The 14,891-nt window shown below is 41.8% G+C and overlaps 1 protein-coding gene across 1 annotated transcript in view; it reads right to left on the bottom strand.

Moving 5' to 3' along the window:
• Positions 1–978: 978 nt before the first annotated feature.
• Positions 979–14,891, bottom strand: part of PDE7B (phosphodiesterase 7B) — a gene marked incomplete at its 5' end in the record, with an annotated part of 34,026 nt that continues 20,113 nt past the window's right edge. Inside the window, 4 exons of the mRNA XM_015572062.1 lie at positions 979–3,077; positions 7,548–7,628; positions 11,013–11,109; positions 13,060–13,204. Of these exons, the coding sequence (XP_015427548.1) occupies positions 2,842–3,077; positions 7,548–7,628; positions 11,013–11,109; positions 13,060–13,204 (559 nt within the window). The remainder of the gene's footprint in view (positions 3,078–7,547; positions 7,629–11,012; positions 11,110–13,059; positions 13,205–14,891) is intronic.

The raw sequence follows: 14,891 nt of genomic DNA on the forward strand, positions 1-14,891 counted from the left end.
CCCATGGACCAGAAGAAGAATGTGAAGACAAGGTCCATGGATGGTCTGCAGCTGTGTCTTGACTAGTAACTGGACTCCTTCCACTGAAATATTGCAAGAGAGCTACTGGTAGGCAAGAAAGAAATGTTTTCACATTCTCTTGTTTTGCCTAAAAATAAAGAACTCAAGAAATCTCCAGATGACTGAACGGAGGCCACAAATGCCACAAATGCATCATGTCTCATTTTACTTCTGATTGTTATTGCACCAGTAGCTGCTCCATAGGCTTACCCCCTGGATATTTGGTAGTTTTCTCCGTGACTTTTTCTTTAAGACCTAATTGTCGCATAAATACTTTGGCCCTATAAAGTTGGAACTAGTAAAAACGCCCCCAATATTATTTATTTAAGATACAATATAAATATAATTTAAACAAAGTCCATTTCCTAAAGTCAAGGTAGAGCTAAACTAGCCTTTTCTTTCTAATCTCTACTGTATTGTCCCCAGTAGCTGCTGTCCTTGCTTTGACCTCATGGACATTAAAAACAGACGACTCAAAAGCCCTTTCTGCATCATCAAACCAACACAAGTGAGGTTTGGAAGCAGGAATACATTCAACATCTTCCCTTTTGGGGCCCTACCAAGCTGAGAGCTTCCGAGTATTACAGCACTAAAGAATCCTCTGTCAGGTCATAGTTATTACAGAAAAAAATAAAGTTAGTGTTAAGTTTCCACAACTTCCCTTCTTACCCCTACCAACTATTTCAACTTATCAAATCCATCCATTTCATGAGTTTTCCACACTTTCTTTACTACGATCTGACAATCTCTCCATATTTAATAAAACGATAACCAACGTTCCCAACTCTTCCTAAACCTTAACTCCAAAGCCTTAGTCTCTCTGCAGGAACTTCGTACAGTCCCGTCAAGTTTCCAACATTTCATCTCTGTGTTAGGAGAAATGAAAGCCGCACGTAGGAAATGGAGAGTTACCGGCGTTCTATTGTGAAACAGCTGGATAGCGGCAGACACTATCATAAAGTCACCTCCACCTCCACCCCGTTTACAGTAAAGAGAAAGGACAGTGCCGGTTTTCGCCTAACGTTAGTGATGCTGGGGCTGCTACACAGAAGGTTCAATGCACAAAGGTTAGCCGGCTGGAGAAGACTGTCACAAGCTGAATTACAGCCAAGTGTGTGCAGAAGAAAAATGGCCACAAAATTCCCAGCTGATTCTGCTAGTGACAGCCGTGATTCAGCAGAATGCCTGCCAGAAAGGTAAATTCTGTGAGAAAATATGTTCTCTACTTAAATAGCGTCACCCATCTTCAGCTAAACAGGGGGGTAGCTATTCACATGAAATTACAGAAAAAGAAAAATCCAGTTATGACGAACACCAAAGAAATGCACGCCAACCATTAACCAAAGGTGCTTTGGTACTACAGTCATGAACGGGAGGGTGGGCGGCGGGCAGGGAATTCCCTGACGCTTAGGTGACAGGGCCATAGAGACTCCTGAGACCTGCCATGTCTCCTGCAAGGCTGACCCACTGCCATGTTCCATGACAAGAGTCACATAAACACAAGCTCATCGGGGGCTCGGGGGACAGAATGTGCAACATCGCTGCGTTGAAAAGTGACTTCAGGCTGGCCGAAGGGTCTTGTTAATCTGAGGAAATGATGCTTGGTGCCACAGATCAAATGCTGTGGTCTCAAGTGGAATGCACGTGAAGTTTCCAGAATCTTTCCTCCAAGACTTTATTGGGTTTGATTTGTGACCTTAGCTGGGATGCAGAAAGATGGATAGGGGAAGGAAGTTCAGAAGGACATCTGTGAGGACTGAAGTTGGGCAGCTTTCAGAAGATGAAAGATGTTTAAAGTTAAGGCCTTTATCTGCAAACAATAGTATATTAATAAACTCTATACCATATTTACAAATGCATTCTCTTGTATTAAAACTAACAGGATTCTGTTCACAGTGCCGTTGTTTATACAGGTAGCAATCCCATAATACTCATGTATTTTGGCATGGGAATCAGTAGCGCTTGGTATTTACAGAAAATATACATGTGGTGAATATAAACATGTCATTGAAACTGAGTTATTGATAAAAGATAGATTGGCTAATGGTGCAAAGGAATGAACTGTACAGCACCTTCCCCTCGGATTGGATAGGAAACGTGGATTCTTAAATTGAGAAGATGCCAAATCTCTGACCCAAAGTGGCATAAAGTCAGTAACAAAACGATGAACCCCCTGTTCAAGTTTGGGTCTTAGTCCAAAGTTTTAGATCCATTGTCTAGTGCATAAAATATAAAAGTTAAAAAGATTTATTATTATTTGATAATAATAATAATTATTATTAAAATAGAAGGTTCTTTCTCTCATGCTCTCATCTGTGCTCTTGCACTTAAGACCAATATCCTTGGAGTTCCAAATATGCTGGTGTTTTTGTCATGCAGATCAGCAGTCAGATGACAAATGCTAAAATGCTCTGGACTTAGGAACTGCTGCCTGTCACAGTGTGACCCAGGGCCGTGGGGACATGGCAGTAGCACCTCTTTCTTTCTCCCAGTCTTCTCCGTGAGGGGCAGGCCTGCCCCTGGACTCGGCTCCCATGTTACTGAATGGAGTTGCTCATTTCGGCAGCTAATGCTGAGGTGATGAATGGCTTCTGTACACTTGGAAGAAGGAGGGGAGGCAGGTGAGTGGGAGCAAGGTGGCATTCCAAAGAGCCCCAGGATGAAACCCAGAGAGTGGCTGGGTTAATGGTGAAGAGCTCCTAGAACTCCCCTCTCAGGAGGTCTCTGCTCAAGGCGGTTCTCATTCTCTGTGTGCAGAGCAGGGGGCAGGCCTGGCTGGCACTAGGGGGCGATGCCTTCAGTCACAGTCTGCTCCTCATTCTCAGTCCCGTGGTCTGTGTGGTCTGGGCTGCCACCAGCACAGCCACCTCCACTGCTTCTGTGTTGCTTGGGCAGCAGGCTCTTCCACTGGGCTTTGTTGTGTGCAAGATGGCTTAGCATGTTCTCAGACAGGGCACTGTTTCCGGTGAAACGGGCCCATTCCTGGAAGAGTGGCTCCACGATGTAGGTCATGAAACCTGAAACAGGCAAGGCCACACGCATCACCACAAGGGCAGGAAAACATACTCCTTTCTCCCTCACAGACACGACCGGGCCCACTATGTATTCGGCCCGGGGATATGGAGGCAAAGTAAATGTGGTTCCTACCCGCAGCCAAGGGGCATGAGCTATGTCTTCTTAGGCGTGGCATTTAACCGCCCCGTGCCTCAGTTTCCTCATTTGTAAAAGGGAGTTAAGAAGGGTACCAGCCCCACAGGGTTGTTATGACAAAGAAATGGCTTAACACATGTAAAATGCTTAGAAAACTCCTGGCACACAGTAAACACTCAGTAAATATTGGTTATTATTCCTCACAGAGGGAGAAAGACATAAACAAACAAGTGGAAGGAAGTCTGTGCTAGAACTGAGGAGGATGGGTGGGGAGGCAGGAAAGGGAAAATGAAGTCAGCAAGGGGCACCTCACTGATTTAGGCCGTCTGAAGAATTCATACATTAGCCTGTAGAACCTTTTTTAAGGATTATCCTTTCATAGTTTTGTCTTACTTTCAATTATGTTAAACAACTAACAGTAGGTAAATAAAAGTTCATCTTCAATACAGATTTTTATGTACATAAAAGTCTTGGTTTAATTAGATAAGACTGTTTGATATTAGACTTCTATTTTTGCATGCCTGTTCTCTTAATTATTTTAGACTTGTTGCTTTCTAATCATATTTCACTCTTAATGTGTGTTTCATATTAAACATAATTTATGAAAGTAAAGATAACTTTCAGTCTAGGCAGGAATTATTAGAATGATCACAAACATATACATATTTAGGTTTTATTGTTATTTCCTTGAAATGTAGGTGCGGGGAGAAAAGGCAAGTGTTTTTCAGCAAAATAATCTTCCACCAACTCATCCTGTATGTGTACAAGCATGTGCATTATGAGGCTGGATTTGATTATCTTTTCATTAGACAAAGAGTAGATCCTTGGCCTTTGAGGATGCTATACAGATGGGAAGAGGATGTAGCAATGCAGAATGTTACTGTACATTTCTGCATTATCTCATCTTAGGTGAAATATAATTTAAATATTATGAGATCATCTTAGATAACCCAAACTGAGGAGGAAAGTTAAGCCAGTGACTTTATGTCTGTATTTTTTAAGAATATATATTTCTTTATTGATTTCAGAGAGGAAGGGAGAAGGAGAGAGAGATAGAAACATCAATGATGAGAGAGAATCATTGATTGGCTGCCTCCTGCACACCCCCCACGGGGGATCGAGCCCGCAACTCAGGCATGTGCCCTTGGCTGGAATCGAACCTGGGACCCTTCAGTCTGCAGGCTGATGCTCTATCCACTGAGCCAAGCCAGCTAGGGCTATGTCTGTATTTTAATAAGGTTATGTAGGGAGTGAGCAAGTAAGTATTTCATTCTTGAATTTTCTTGCTTCCTATTCCTGAATTTTCTTCACCTCCTTCACAATCTCCATATCTAGTTTCTAATATCTTTCATCTTAACAAAGATTAGATATCTAAAAAGATAGTTTGCAAAACGATAATGTTTTAGATGTAAATATTTATCAAGTTTACCTTAAATATAAAAACATGACAAAGCCAACATTTTAAAATCCAATACTTAAAAATCAACTCATTTTCTTCCTGAAGGTACTCCAGAATTACACCTCTGTGTTTCCACTTGCCCTGTATAAAAACCTCTTACAGAAGATAGGAAAGCCATTTTAAAGTCTGAACGACAGACTGTTTTTCAGATGAGTGCAGGCTTTCATTTTAACGCAGGACCAGACTTGGGAACCTCCCTCTGCTACGCAAACGGACTTTGCCAGGATATTGTCCTCTTGAAGGGGTGGGAAGGGGGAAAGGAGAGATGGCGGCCTTAGAGTAAACAAGGATTGAAGGAAAGCCTCTTCTCCTCATCTTTCTACACATGTCACCAGAGATTCTTTCAATCCAATATCTTCTTTTCAAAAGGTAGAGTTTGATGGAGAGGAGAGCAGGGGTGGGGTGGGTGGGGTAGGAGATAGGAAGTCCCAGTTCCACTTGGGTGAATATGAACGACTTAAACAGAAAATCAGATCTAAACCTGGGATGACACTCAGGAAATTCCCATGTGGATTGCGACTGGGAAAAGAGAGAGGACATTTTCAGTCCCAGGGGAACCAAGACAGAGGAAATTGCTGCATTACTTAGGACCCACTGGGAAAACCTTTGTCTGGGACGCTGAGGCCTGCAGCCCCCATTGGACTCTATCTATTTGTTTGGATTTTTTCAGTTCATTCTGATCTAGCTCTACACACCACAGCTCCCAAGCCTGAACCTACACAGCTGGGAGATGTGAAACAGAGACAAAGATATATGACTAAGGATTGTTTTATAATCACCTTCTTTTTCTCTTTATTATTGGTGTGCTGGTGTAGCAGCCAGGGGATTTTCCTAGTCACTTAGTCCCCATCCCATTTTAAAAACAGGTATCTATGGTAACCACATTTTCCTGAGCTGAAAATCAGGATGTATGATCTGACAAAATAAATGTGTTCTCATGACAACAGGATAGAATCTCTGAAATCAGCTTCATCGTGAAAATCCAGGTTGTGTGCTTAACAATGTGAATGTTTTTCTTTGGTGGTGCCAAGTGTCTTTCACAGGTGCCTGGCAAGTTTTTCTCTCCAGAGCTTAACAAAGTGGGTCAGTGGATTAGGAGTTTGGTCGGGGTGTATTCCTTTTGAATCACATTTGTGGAACCTCGACTGGAGGGAGCTGGGTCCAGGGAGGCCAAGGTTGCATTTCTGTTAACACTGTTCCTCCTCCCCTCTCCTAGCAATTCTGTGGCTTCACCTGCCCCGGATTCTTCCTGGGTTCAATTTTTAATAAAACCCCCTTTCCTTTTTTTGGGTAGGAATCACTTTAATGGTAAAAACAACGGAACAATATTAAGGAAAAAAAGGACAACCAATAATCTCATAATTCCAACATATTTATCTTAATGTTTGTAGATTCCATTCAATTCTTTGAAACTAGGTTAATTTTGTTCCTATTTCCTTAGGATTACTTCATCTTATTTTATGGGACTGAGGATTTGATTTGAATTTCAGCGATCATAAGTGAATCATTTAAGAAATATTTTTATTGTTGACAGTATTACAGATGTCCCCTATTTTCCCCCCTTTCCCCTCCTCTGCCAAGCCCCTATCCACACACCCCCCCCGCCCCCCAGGCTTTCACCGCACTATTGTCTGCGTCTATGGGATATACATATAAGTATGTAAGTTCTTTGGTTTATCTCTTCTCAACTGTAAGCATATCATATTAACTTGCTCTGGTTTTCTCAATTTTAAGCTTATTTTTTTCTGGTGCCCTTTCCCTCCCAGTGTCAGGGCATTAAGCTTTGAGGCTCTGAGGTCTGCAACTTTGTGAATGCACTAAGCTGTCTGAGGCCTGTGGAAACTGGTGAAAAACATGAACTGGTACATGTTAGGGCCATTGCTTATAAGTAAAACTAGAGGCCCGATGCACGAAATTCATGCAAGGGGTTTGGCCCTCACAGCCGAGGTGGCTGCCTTGGCCCTCACAGCAGCCCTGGCTTTGTCCAGAAGGGGGTCCGGTCTAATCAGCATATAATGCTTTTATTATATTATAGATGTTAAAGTTCTGAGTGGTTTTAATTGGAGGGCACTGTAAGGAAAAGAAAAACATGCTTCATAATATGTAGATGGAATTAATTGGTAGAGTGTTTAAGGAGTGATGGAAATTCTTACTGGGTCAAAAATATTTCCCCCCTAAGGTACCTAAAATGTCCAGTTTGCTTTGCTTAACCATCTTATACATAACTTTTTAAAAGTAATAATTATTTTAGATTCATTAACATCACAGTTTAACAGTTCAGTGCAATGGACACTTGAGAGTGTGGGCTTAGGAGAGTGGGACTGAAGGTAAGTTTTGAAGGAGAGCAGAGAAGCACAGAAACCCAGGCCACAAGGCATCGCATGGCTGGCAGGGCCGGGATGGATCTGGGCCTGAGCTCTGGAGGTGGAATGCTGGGGACGAGCCACAGTTATCCAAACTGGGATGGTCCTAAAGGCCGATCCTGCTGACTTCCCACCCGTTAAGTCCTAAAGAGAATGTGAACTCATCTGCTCCTCAGCAGCAAAGAGTTGATTCTTATGACGTTCCTTCTACTCTATTTGGTTTTGATTTAATTCTGAAATATGAAGTTAATAAAGGTTAGTTAATGAAGTTAATAAAGGTTAGTTAAGGGTTTATAATAAAGCCTTTACCCAAGCTTTCATTACTTCTCAATTGGTAATTACCCAGTAGGTTAGTCATGATTACGGTGTTTATTTGGACTCAGTCATTCACAGGGGCATTGATTAAAGCTCTAGTTTGGGCCTTTCAAACCCTTCCTGTAGATCGTCTTTTCTTTGTGATGCTTGGCAGAGGTGCTGAAAATATTCCTTTAAAATTAAAATTGAATTCGACTCACCAATTTGTATACTAGGGATCGAATCTTTCTGTTGGTTACAGAGAGGACTGATTTCCAGTTCGAATTTCTGTTCAAGGTCACCTAAGAAGAAAGAAGAAACTTGTTGGTAATCTAGAACTTATGCAAATGAGTGTTGGTAGTTTCATCAGCCTATTTGGAAGAAGTGATTCTGTGCATTACTGTTCTCTGCCTTGTTATCCTTAGGAAGGCTTTTGCTTCCATTCGCCCTGTCTTGCTCTGGCAGCTTCTGTGAAAATTTAAAATATCAGAGTGTCAATGGCCAATTATAATAGGCTTGTTGTAAATAGCTGTGCTCTGGGACAAAAATAAACTTTCGAACAAGCTCTATAAAAACAAGGGCACGACGAATGGGCATTCCTAACCTGAAATGCACGTTCTGGCTTTAAGTTATAGGCTAAGGACACAGGTTTTATGCTTCTCCCCCACCTTTCACTCTTCCTGACCCTCGTCTGGTTTCACCTGAAAAACCAGAAATGATAAGTAGGTAGGAAATGGAGGCCAGGAACCAGGAGGTCTCATCGGTATCAGAAATAAGGGTCTGATATCTTTCATTCTCATTCCTTAGACTTTTACCTAATATAACTGACGGTTTAAAAAGTATAAAGGTCAGAATGATAGTTCTTTTTAATCCCTATGTCAGCTAGAAAACCAAAGGAGAAATGCTTCATGCAAAGCTTTATCAAAATACTGTTATTGGTTCTTCCTGAGGGTGAAAAATTGTGGGTAATTGCTGCACTGGGAAAAAACAATCTGGGTAAGTAGTAGATAAGCTGGTCCTCAGAGATTAGCTGGGTTTACAGGTATGAACGTGCCCCTCCAAACTAGAGGAGCTAAAAATACATTTATACATGCTCACTCACAGTGTGCCAGGCACTGCCCTAAACATTTTACCTAAGTAATTAACTTAATTATTTTACCTATGTAATTAATTAACTACTTACCATTAACTAATTATTTAAATCCTCATAACCACCTCATTGTAATCCCCATTTGACAGATAAAGAAATTGAGATGCAGGGAAAGGAAGTATGTTGACCGAGGTCACACTGTTAGTAAAGAGGGGAGCCTGGGTTCCAACCTAGGGAGTCAGGCTTCAGAATGTCTGCACTTCACCGCTGAGGCAGGACCTCAGAGATGCCACATTTCCTTCATTTTCTCTAAGACTGTAGCTGTGCCTCCCCTGGTGTCTGTGCCCTGGCGATTCTCAGGAATGATGTGAGGCAATCATTCTGGCTTAACCTGAGGAGCTCAGGGAAGCCCGATGACAATCGCCTTCTGAGGACGGGGCGTGCCACTGTTTCATACTGAATTGAATTCCCCTAAAGCCAATTCTACTGCTTACCTTCCTGTTTCTGTTAATAGTGGTTCTTCAACCAATCTTGACACTTTGGACGGATCGTCTTTGATTTTTCCCTTTCCTTCACCCTCCACATTGAGGCATCAAATCCTGTTTATTCTTCTCTTGCCTTTCCCCCCACTACTTTCACTCTGCCTAACTCTAATCTGGTTGATTGAGAAGACACCCATCTGTACTTCCAACAGGACAGAGATTCTACTTCCTTAAGGGATTAAGAGAAGGGGTAGAATCCTAACCCCCATTCTCAGAATTTAACACTGTTTTCCTAATTTCATCTTCCTTTCTCTCTGCCCTTTGCTCAACACCACGAGTTATTAAAGATACTTTAGATGGGACTATTAGCAGTCTGTGGAAGCCCAAATCCTAAACTGAAAGCCAGATAGGATTAATCAAAATGATAAAGAATTTTTAAAATATCAATTCAATATGGAGGACGTGTAGTTTGGATGGCAAGAGTTTGCTTTCTTTTCTTAAACTGGCTGAACTTCTGCTAGACCAACATGCAATTAAATAACAAGGACCCAATATGCCCTCTCTACCTTCTCTCTCTGCCAGGAGACATGCCAGGGCAAAGGGCATGGAAGCTCACCTTTAGTGATCAGAGTAACAGATGTTCTAGGTTGTTCCTTTTATGAGGCTGCGCGTGCACATACTCTGAGAACAGCAACCAGTTTTTGGCAGAGATCTCACAGATTATTTTTCTTGGTTGGTCCTATTTACTCTGCACTTAGACAACAACTTTGATGCACTAACTGGGTGGACTTTACAATCTGTCCAGGTGACAGGGTCCCCGAGTTGCTCATAGTCCAAATAAGAGTGCAAGCTAACCAAAGGAAGGGGTTAAACTGCAATAAATGCCAACAGGAGCTCATGATTGAGTCAAAACCAAGAGGGACAGAGTGGAATCTCTTCTCTTTTCCATTGTTTGATTTCCAAGAACGAAGAACCTAGCCCTCCTCTCACTCTGCTATCCCAATATTTTCTATATCCCACAGTAAAGGAAGTATCATATCAAATCTGCAACCTCTCTGCTCCAATTTCATCCTATTTTCCTTTGTTTTTCCCTCAGTGGAGATTTTATATCACGGGCAACTAGAACTGACCTTTTTGATTTGTAACCACTTACACCCAACTGCAGTGAAATGACACAGATTGTGGGAGCCACGTGAGCACTTTTCCTCTGAGCAAAAGAGGCGGTGAGTAGAGCCTTTTGGCCCCACACAACCTAATCCATTCTGCTTTGTCTTCTGTCTTCAGGGCCATTACAATGTCACTGACACATCTTTAGATGGAGGCTTCTCCAAAAGGCTCACTGTTGCTACTTGACCTCCCCCAGAGCTGGTATGTGGGACACATCAGGCTTTATTTGTTCTCAGCCGCTCACACCTGATCCCGTCACTAACATCAGGGCACTGTTGCGCCTGAACAAACATCCTGAGCATGGAAACCAGGCCAGGAGAAGCAAAACTGTGTGCAAAGGCTGATATCCCACCTGATGGCAAGATCCTGCTCAAATTCTGTGCCTTATTTCCGAATGAGTTTGATCTCTTAAACTTTATACCCTAACTTGGGGCCATTTGACTTTACATGTATCTATGTGAGAGGAGGAAATTAATTCTTGGCCAGCGATGTTCTATTTCATTATTAGCTTTATTTGAGAAAGCGAGGGGGAAGGAACACAAAAGGAGTGAAGGCCTTCTGTCAGAGTGGAAAACATTGACCGCGGATGGCATTTAGCTTTTAGGCTGTGCTCAGCTCATTAAAATGAAGGTCAGGGTAAAAATCAAACTGTCCCTCACATTTTTATATCCACAGAGGGAAACCATTAAAAAAATATATATTCCTTTCTCACTCACTTTTATTGCACCTCATTACTACCTGTTTCTGTAATAAGTCAATGTTATTTATTTTGAAATTATTTCCAAAAAAGGAATGGATGGTTCGCAAGAGAGTTAGAGAAAGGTTAGGATAATAAGAGTTGATGAAAGAACAAATGTCATGATAGATTAGCCACTTCCTGTTTTATTAGGACAAATGCCTGAAAGGAGGAGGGGTCGTGAAAACGCAGCTGTAGGCTTGCAACTAACCTTGCCTGTAGAACTCTTCACAGACCCTTTCACTCCACTGCTTGCTCATCTCCCAGATTCTGCAGGGGTTGCAAATGTCAGCACACTTCAAGGCAATCTGAGAAGTGACAGGGCAGGCAGAGACTGTCAGAGAGTGATCTTTCAGCAGCAAATGCACCCCAAGCCCAGGGGGCTGTCCAACCCGCCAGAGTGCCTCCTGGTGCCAGGACCATGTCCACACAGGGCCTCCCTGATGTGTCTCTTCAGGAAACAACACTTCTTCACCACACACAAACCCTTCATTCAGAATTCCCACTTTATAGCAGTGAGAAGGAGAGAAGAGCCACCGTCCAAGGACACAGAGCTTTCTGGAGGAGACTTGGGGTGTGCTGGCCAAGGAAAGCCAGGGCCTGGTTCCTTCTGCTGCCCCACCTCTCACAGGGAGGGAGGCCACCGGGGCCCCAGCCAGGCTCAAGTGAGATCATTTGGACCTCACTCTCACAGTGGCCAAAATGGCCAACCGCATGGATCACTTAAATGATGTGTGTTTGCATTTATGTTCCCGTGTCTGTGTGTGTGAACAAGCTCGGACTGTCAGCCAGGGAGCTAGGTCATATCAAGCTAGGAGTGTTTCATTTGCAGAACTAAATCGAGGCCTCCCAGCTTGCCTCAAACTGGCCTGGATCTGGGATGTCACTTTCTTGGTGATGTTGATCCTAGGAGGATTACCTTGAGTTCCCAGAGAAGTAGATTCTGCCCCTTACCACCAGCTGCAGAGAGACCACAGCCCAGATGGGCTCCTGTGGTATGTCTTGCTCACCAACAAGGTCTGTTTCTTTTGATCCAGTTCCCTGGGATTATAGAGCTGCTAACAGTGCTGGGGTCTGGGAGAGCCTGCATTATATTAAATTGCAAATTTGGTTGCTTCTCTATTTCCTGGCTAATGGGGGCACCAGTACATGTTGGAGTAGATAAGGGGCAGAAGTCCCCTCCAAATTTATTTGTGTTAGCTAGCTTTCCCTTTGAAATGCAAGTGCTCAGGCCAAATCTTTCAGCTACTCACAACTTGGTTTGAGTCTCTAAAATCAGACCCTGGTTGATCTTTGTGGCACTCAGGGAAGAGAAGACTAATTTGGGAAGAGGAAGGAAGAAGATACAGGGCTGCAGGAGAGCATTTCCTGGGAAGGAGGGTCACTTTGGACAGCTAGGGGGCAGCATGGAGGCATGGAGCAGAAAAGACTGCACAGTCCAGTCTGCCACCTGCAGCTCCAGCCCCCTGGTTAAAGCTGATCTATTCAGATGAGTCCAGGGTCCATCCATTCAGTCTTTTGTGCCAAAAGGAAGACAAAAGAAAATGGAGGATCAAGAAGAAGGCGCTGGTTTGATACCAACTCAGAGTTCTACTTCTGGCGTCCACTCCTCCTCTTTTTCTCAGGTTGCAAGTGGCTTCTTGCCATAGAATGACACAGAAAGGGTTGGGTTTGATATGATTTAATTAATTCAGTTGAAACAATTTAATTATTGGTGCCTAAAAATGCTAAGACTTGGTAAACACACACAGAGAGAAAATGTTTGAGCCTCAGATGAAAATATGACTTTAGGTAGTAATGACTTTAAGTAAAGCAGGGTTTGATTAAATAGGTTTTAGATAAAGGAAGGTTACTTGCTTCTTAAGTTTTTATTTGTACCATAGTTAACATAATATACTTTTGTGTTATAGAAACAGCCTTTTAAAACTGCACAGGTATCACAGTGGTCAATTTTACATCAAGCAACAAGATGTGGTAGATTCTTACTGTGTGCAACTGCCCAGAGGGGTGGCTACTTTGTGGTGAAGCAGTTACCAAACAAGGAAGAGTGAGATATTATCAACTTACTGACACGAAACGCAGATTTTGCTTGCTTGGAAACCACTTAAAAATTTCATGTGTCTCAAAGCTTTTCATAAAGTAGGCCACTGCTCTAACTCATACCACGGGAGATACTCCTTCTCAAATGTGCTAACATTATTGATCGTGTCACTGTGTGTTGTTACCCCAGCAAGAATAATGGCTTTGTTGTTGTTTACCTGAAGCAGAAAGTGCCTGTCCTGTACATCCTCCAGCCTTAAGTCTTTATTTTGGAGGTGAGCTTTCAATCTGGTCAAAAATTCATTCTGCCTGTTGATGTCTGTTGCCAAGATCAAGGAGCCCAGTTGCTGTTCAATATCCTGTCTGCATCCACAAGAATGAAAGAGAAAACACACACAGAGAGAAAATCCTTTTGAGGAGGGCGATTGATTCTGTCATCAACAGGTGGCTTGCAATCTCATTCCTGCCTTTGATATTGTTTATTACACAATGTTCCAGTCCCTCACAGAGCAAGAGTGAATTTCTCACCCACCATGGCTTCTGCCCTCAGACCAAGAACTGTAGAGAGTGATCGAAACCTCGGGTGAACAAAGTTGTGGTAGTTTTTACATTTTCACAGTTCCCATGGGTGGAAAAATTGAAAGCGAAGTAGAAATGTATGCTTTACGGAGGACAAAAAGACTCACAGAATCATAGGAGTTTGGGTTGTGCTTTTATAGAGTTGAAACAAGCTCAAATGTTAAGATTTCCATGGGGAAAGAAGAGCATAATAACAGTAATAATAAAGACATAGTAGTGACTGATACTGTGGGATGGAAAGATTGATAAATGGAAAAAAACCCAGGTAGGCTGGAAACAGATACTGGAACTTAAAAATGATAGTGGTTGATTAAGGCACCATTAAAAATAGATGGGCAAGCAATATATTAGTAAAAAATGGTATAGAGAAAATAAAACAAAAGTGTCAATCTGGGAGTTGTCATGCAACTCCTATAGTTTTAATATGAATTTCCTTGATTATTAAAATGAGGTAGGACATATTTTCATGTGTTTATTTGCCATTGATATTTCTTCTTTTGTGAAGTTTCTGTTATTCTCTGGTGTTCTCTCCCTTTTGCTTACTGATTCTGAGAGTTTTAAAATATTTTTTCAATGATAGTCATTGGCAATTATGTGTTGCAAATATCTCCTTCCATAATATGGCTTGTCTTTCTACTTTTAAAAAATGATGTCTTTTGGTAAAATGAAGTCTTAATTTTTAGTGTAGCTTAATCTATGTTTTTAAATTTATGGTTAAGCTAATTCTTTTCTGAACTTTCCTTAGTTTGTACAGTTAACCTTTACTTTTAAAAACAGAAAAAATTATTTTAAAGCATTTACATGAGGATAGAAGGAATAATCCTGTTACGATGATGATAAATTTCATTATAAAGCCCTTTCACATATATTATTGCATACCAATGATTCTTTTAGCAAAAGCAAAGACATTCCATAAAGAAATAAAAAATGTGGGACTTTTATTTGGAATCCATAGGGATGAGTAGGAGTATCTTAGGAAATGAATATGAACTGAGAAACACAGAATTAATGTGGGCATTATCGGAACAAGTCCTCTGTTTTTCCTTTTGTTTTGTTTTTTTCCTGTCCTCATTCTCCTTCCCTCCATTCTCCTTTCTTTCTTTAGCTGACCTTGCCACTAACCTCCTATTTCATCTCCTTCTTACATGATTTCTTGTTCTAGTTCTTAGTTCTTTTTGCATTTCCTTGATCTTTGCAATGTATTGTTTTAGTAAAAGACACAAGTTTTGATCTCATGCATGAGGATTGCTTTTTAGTTTCTGGGAGTAAAAAGTTATCAGAACTGAAATTCTTCCTGCAAATTCAACATTCCTCCGGGTGCTAGGAAACAGCATGAGATAATATCAGATGGCCAGGAATAAGCCAAGGAGCCCAGAGCATAGTGCCTGTTTTATGGGGAGACATAACCTGACCTTACGCTGTGTGCCCTTCAGAAAGAAGGTTACAGAAGCCTATTTATTTACTTCTCTCT

This window comes from Myotis davidii, unplaced genomic scaffold (assembly GCF_000327345.1).
Source record: "Myotis davidii unplaced genomic scaffold, ASM32734v1 scaffold266, whole genome shotgun sequence".
NCBI lineage: Eukaryota > Metazoa > Chordata > Mammalia > Chiroptera > Vespertilionidae > Myotis > Myotis davidii.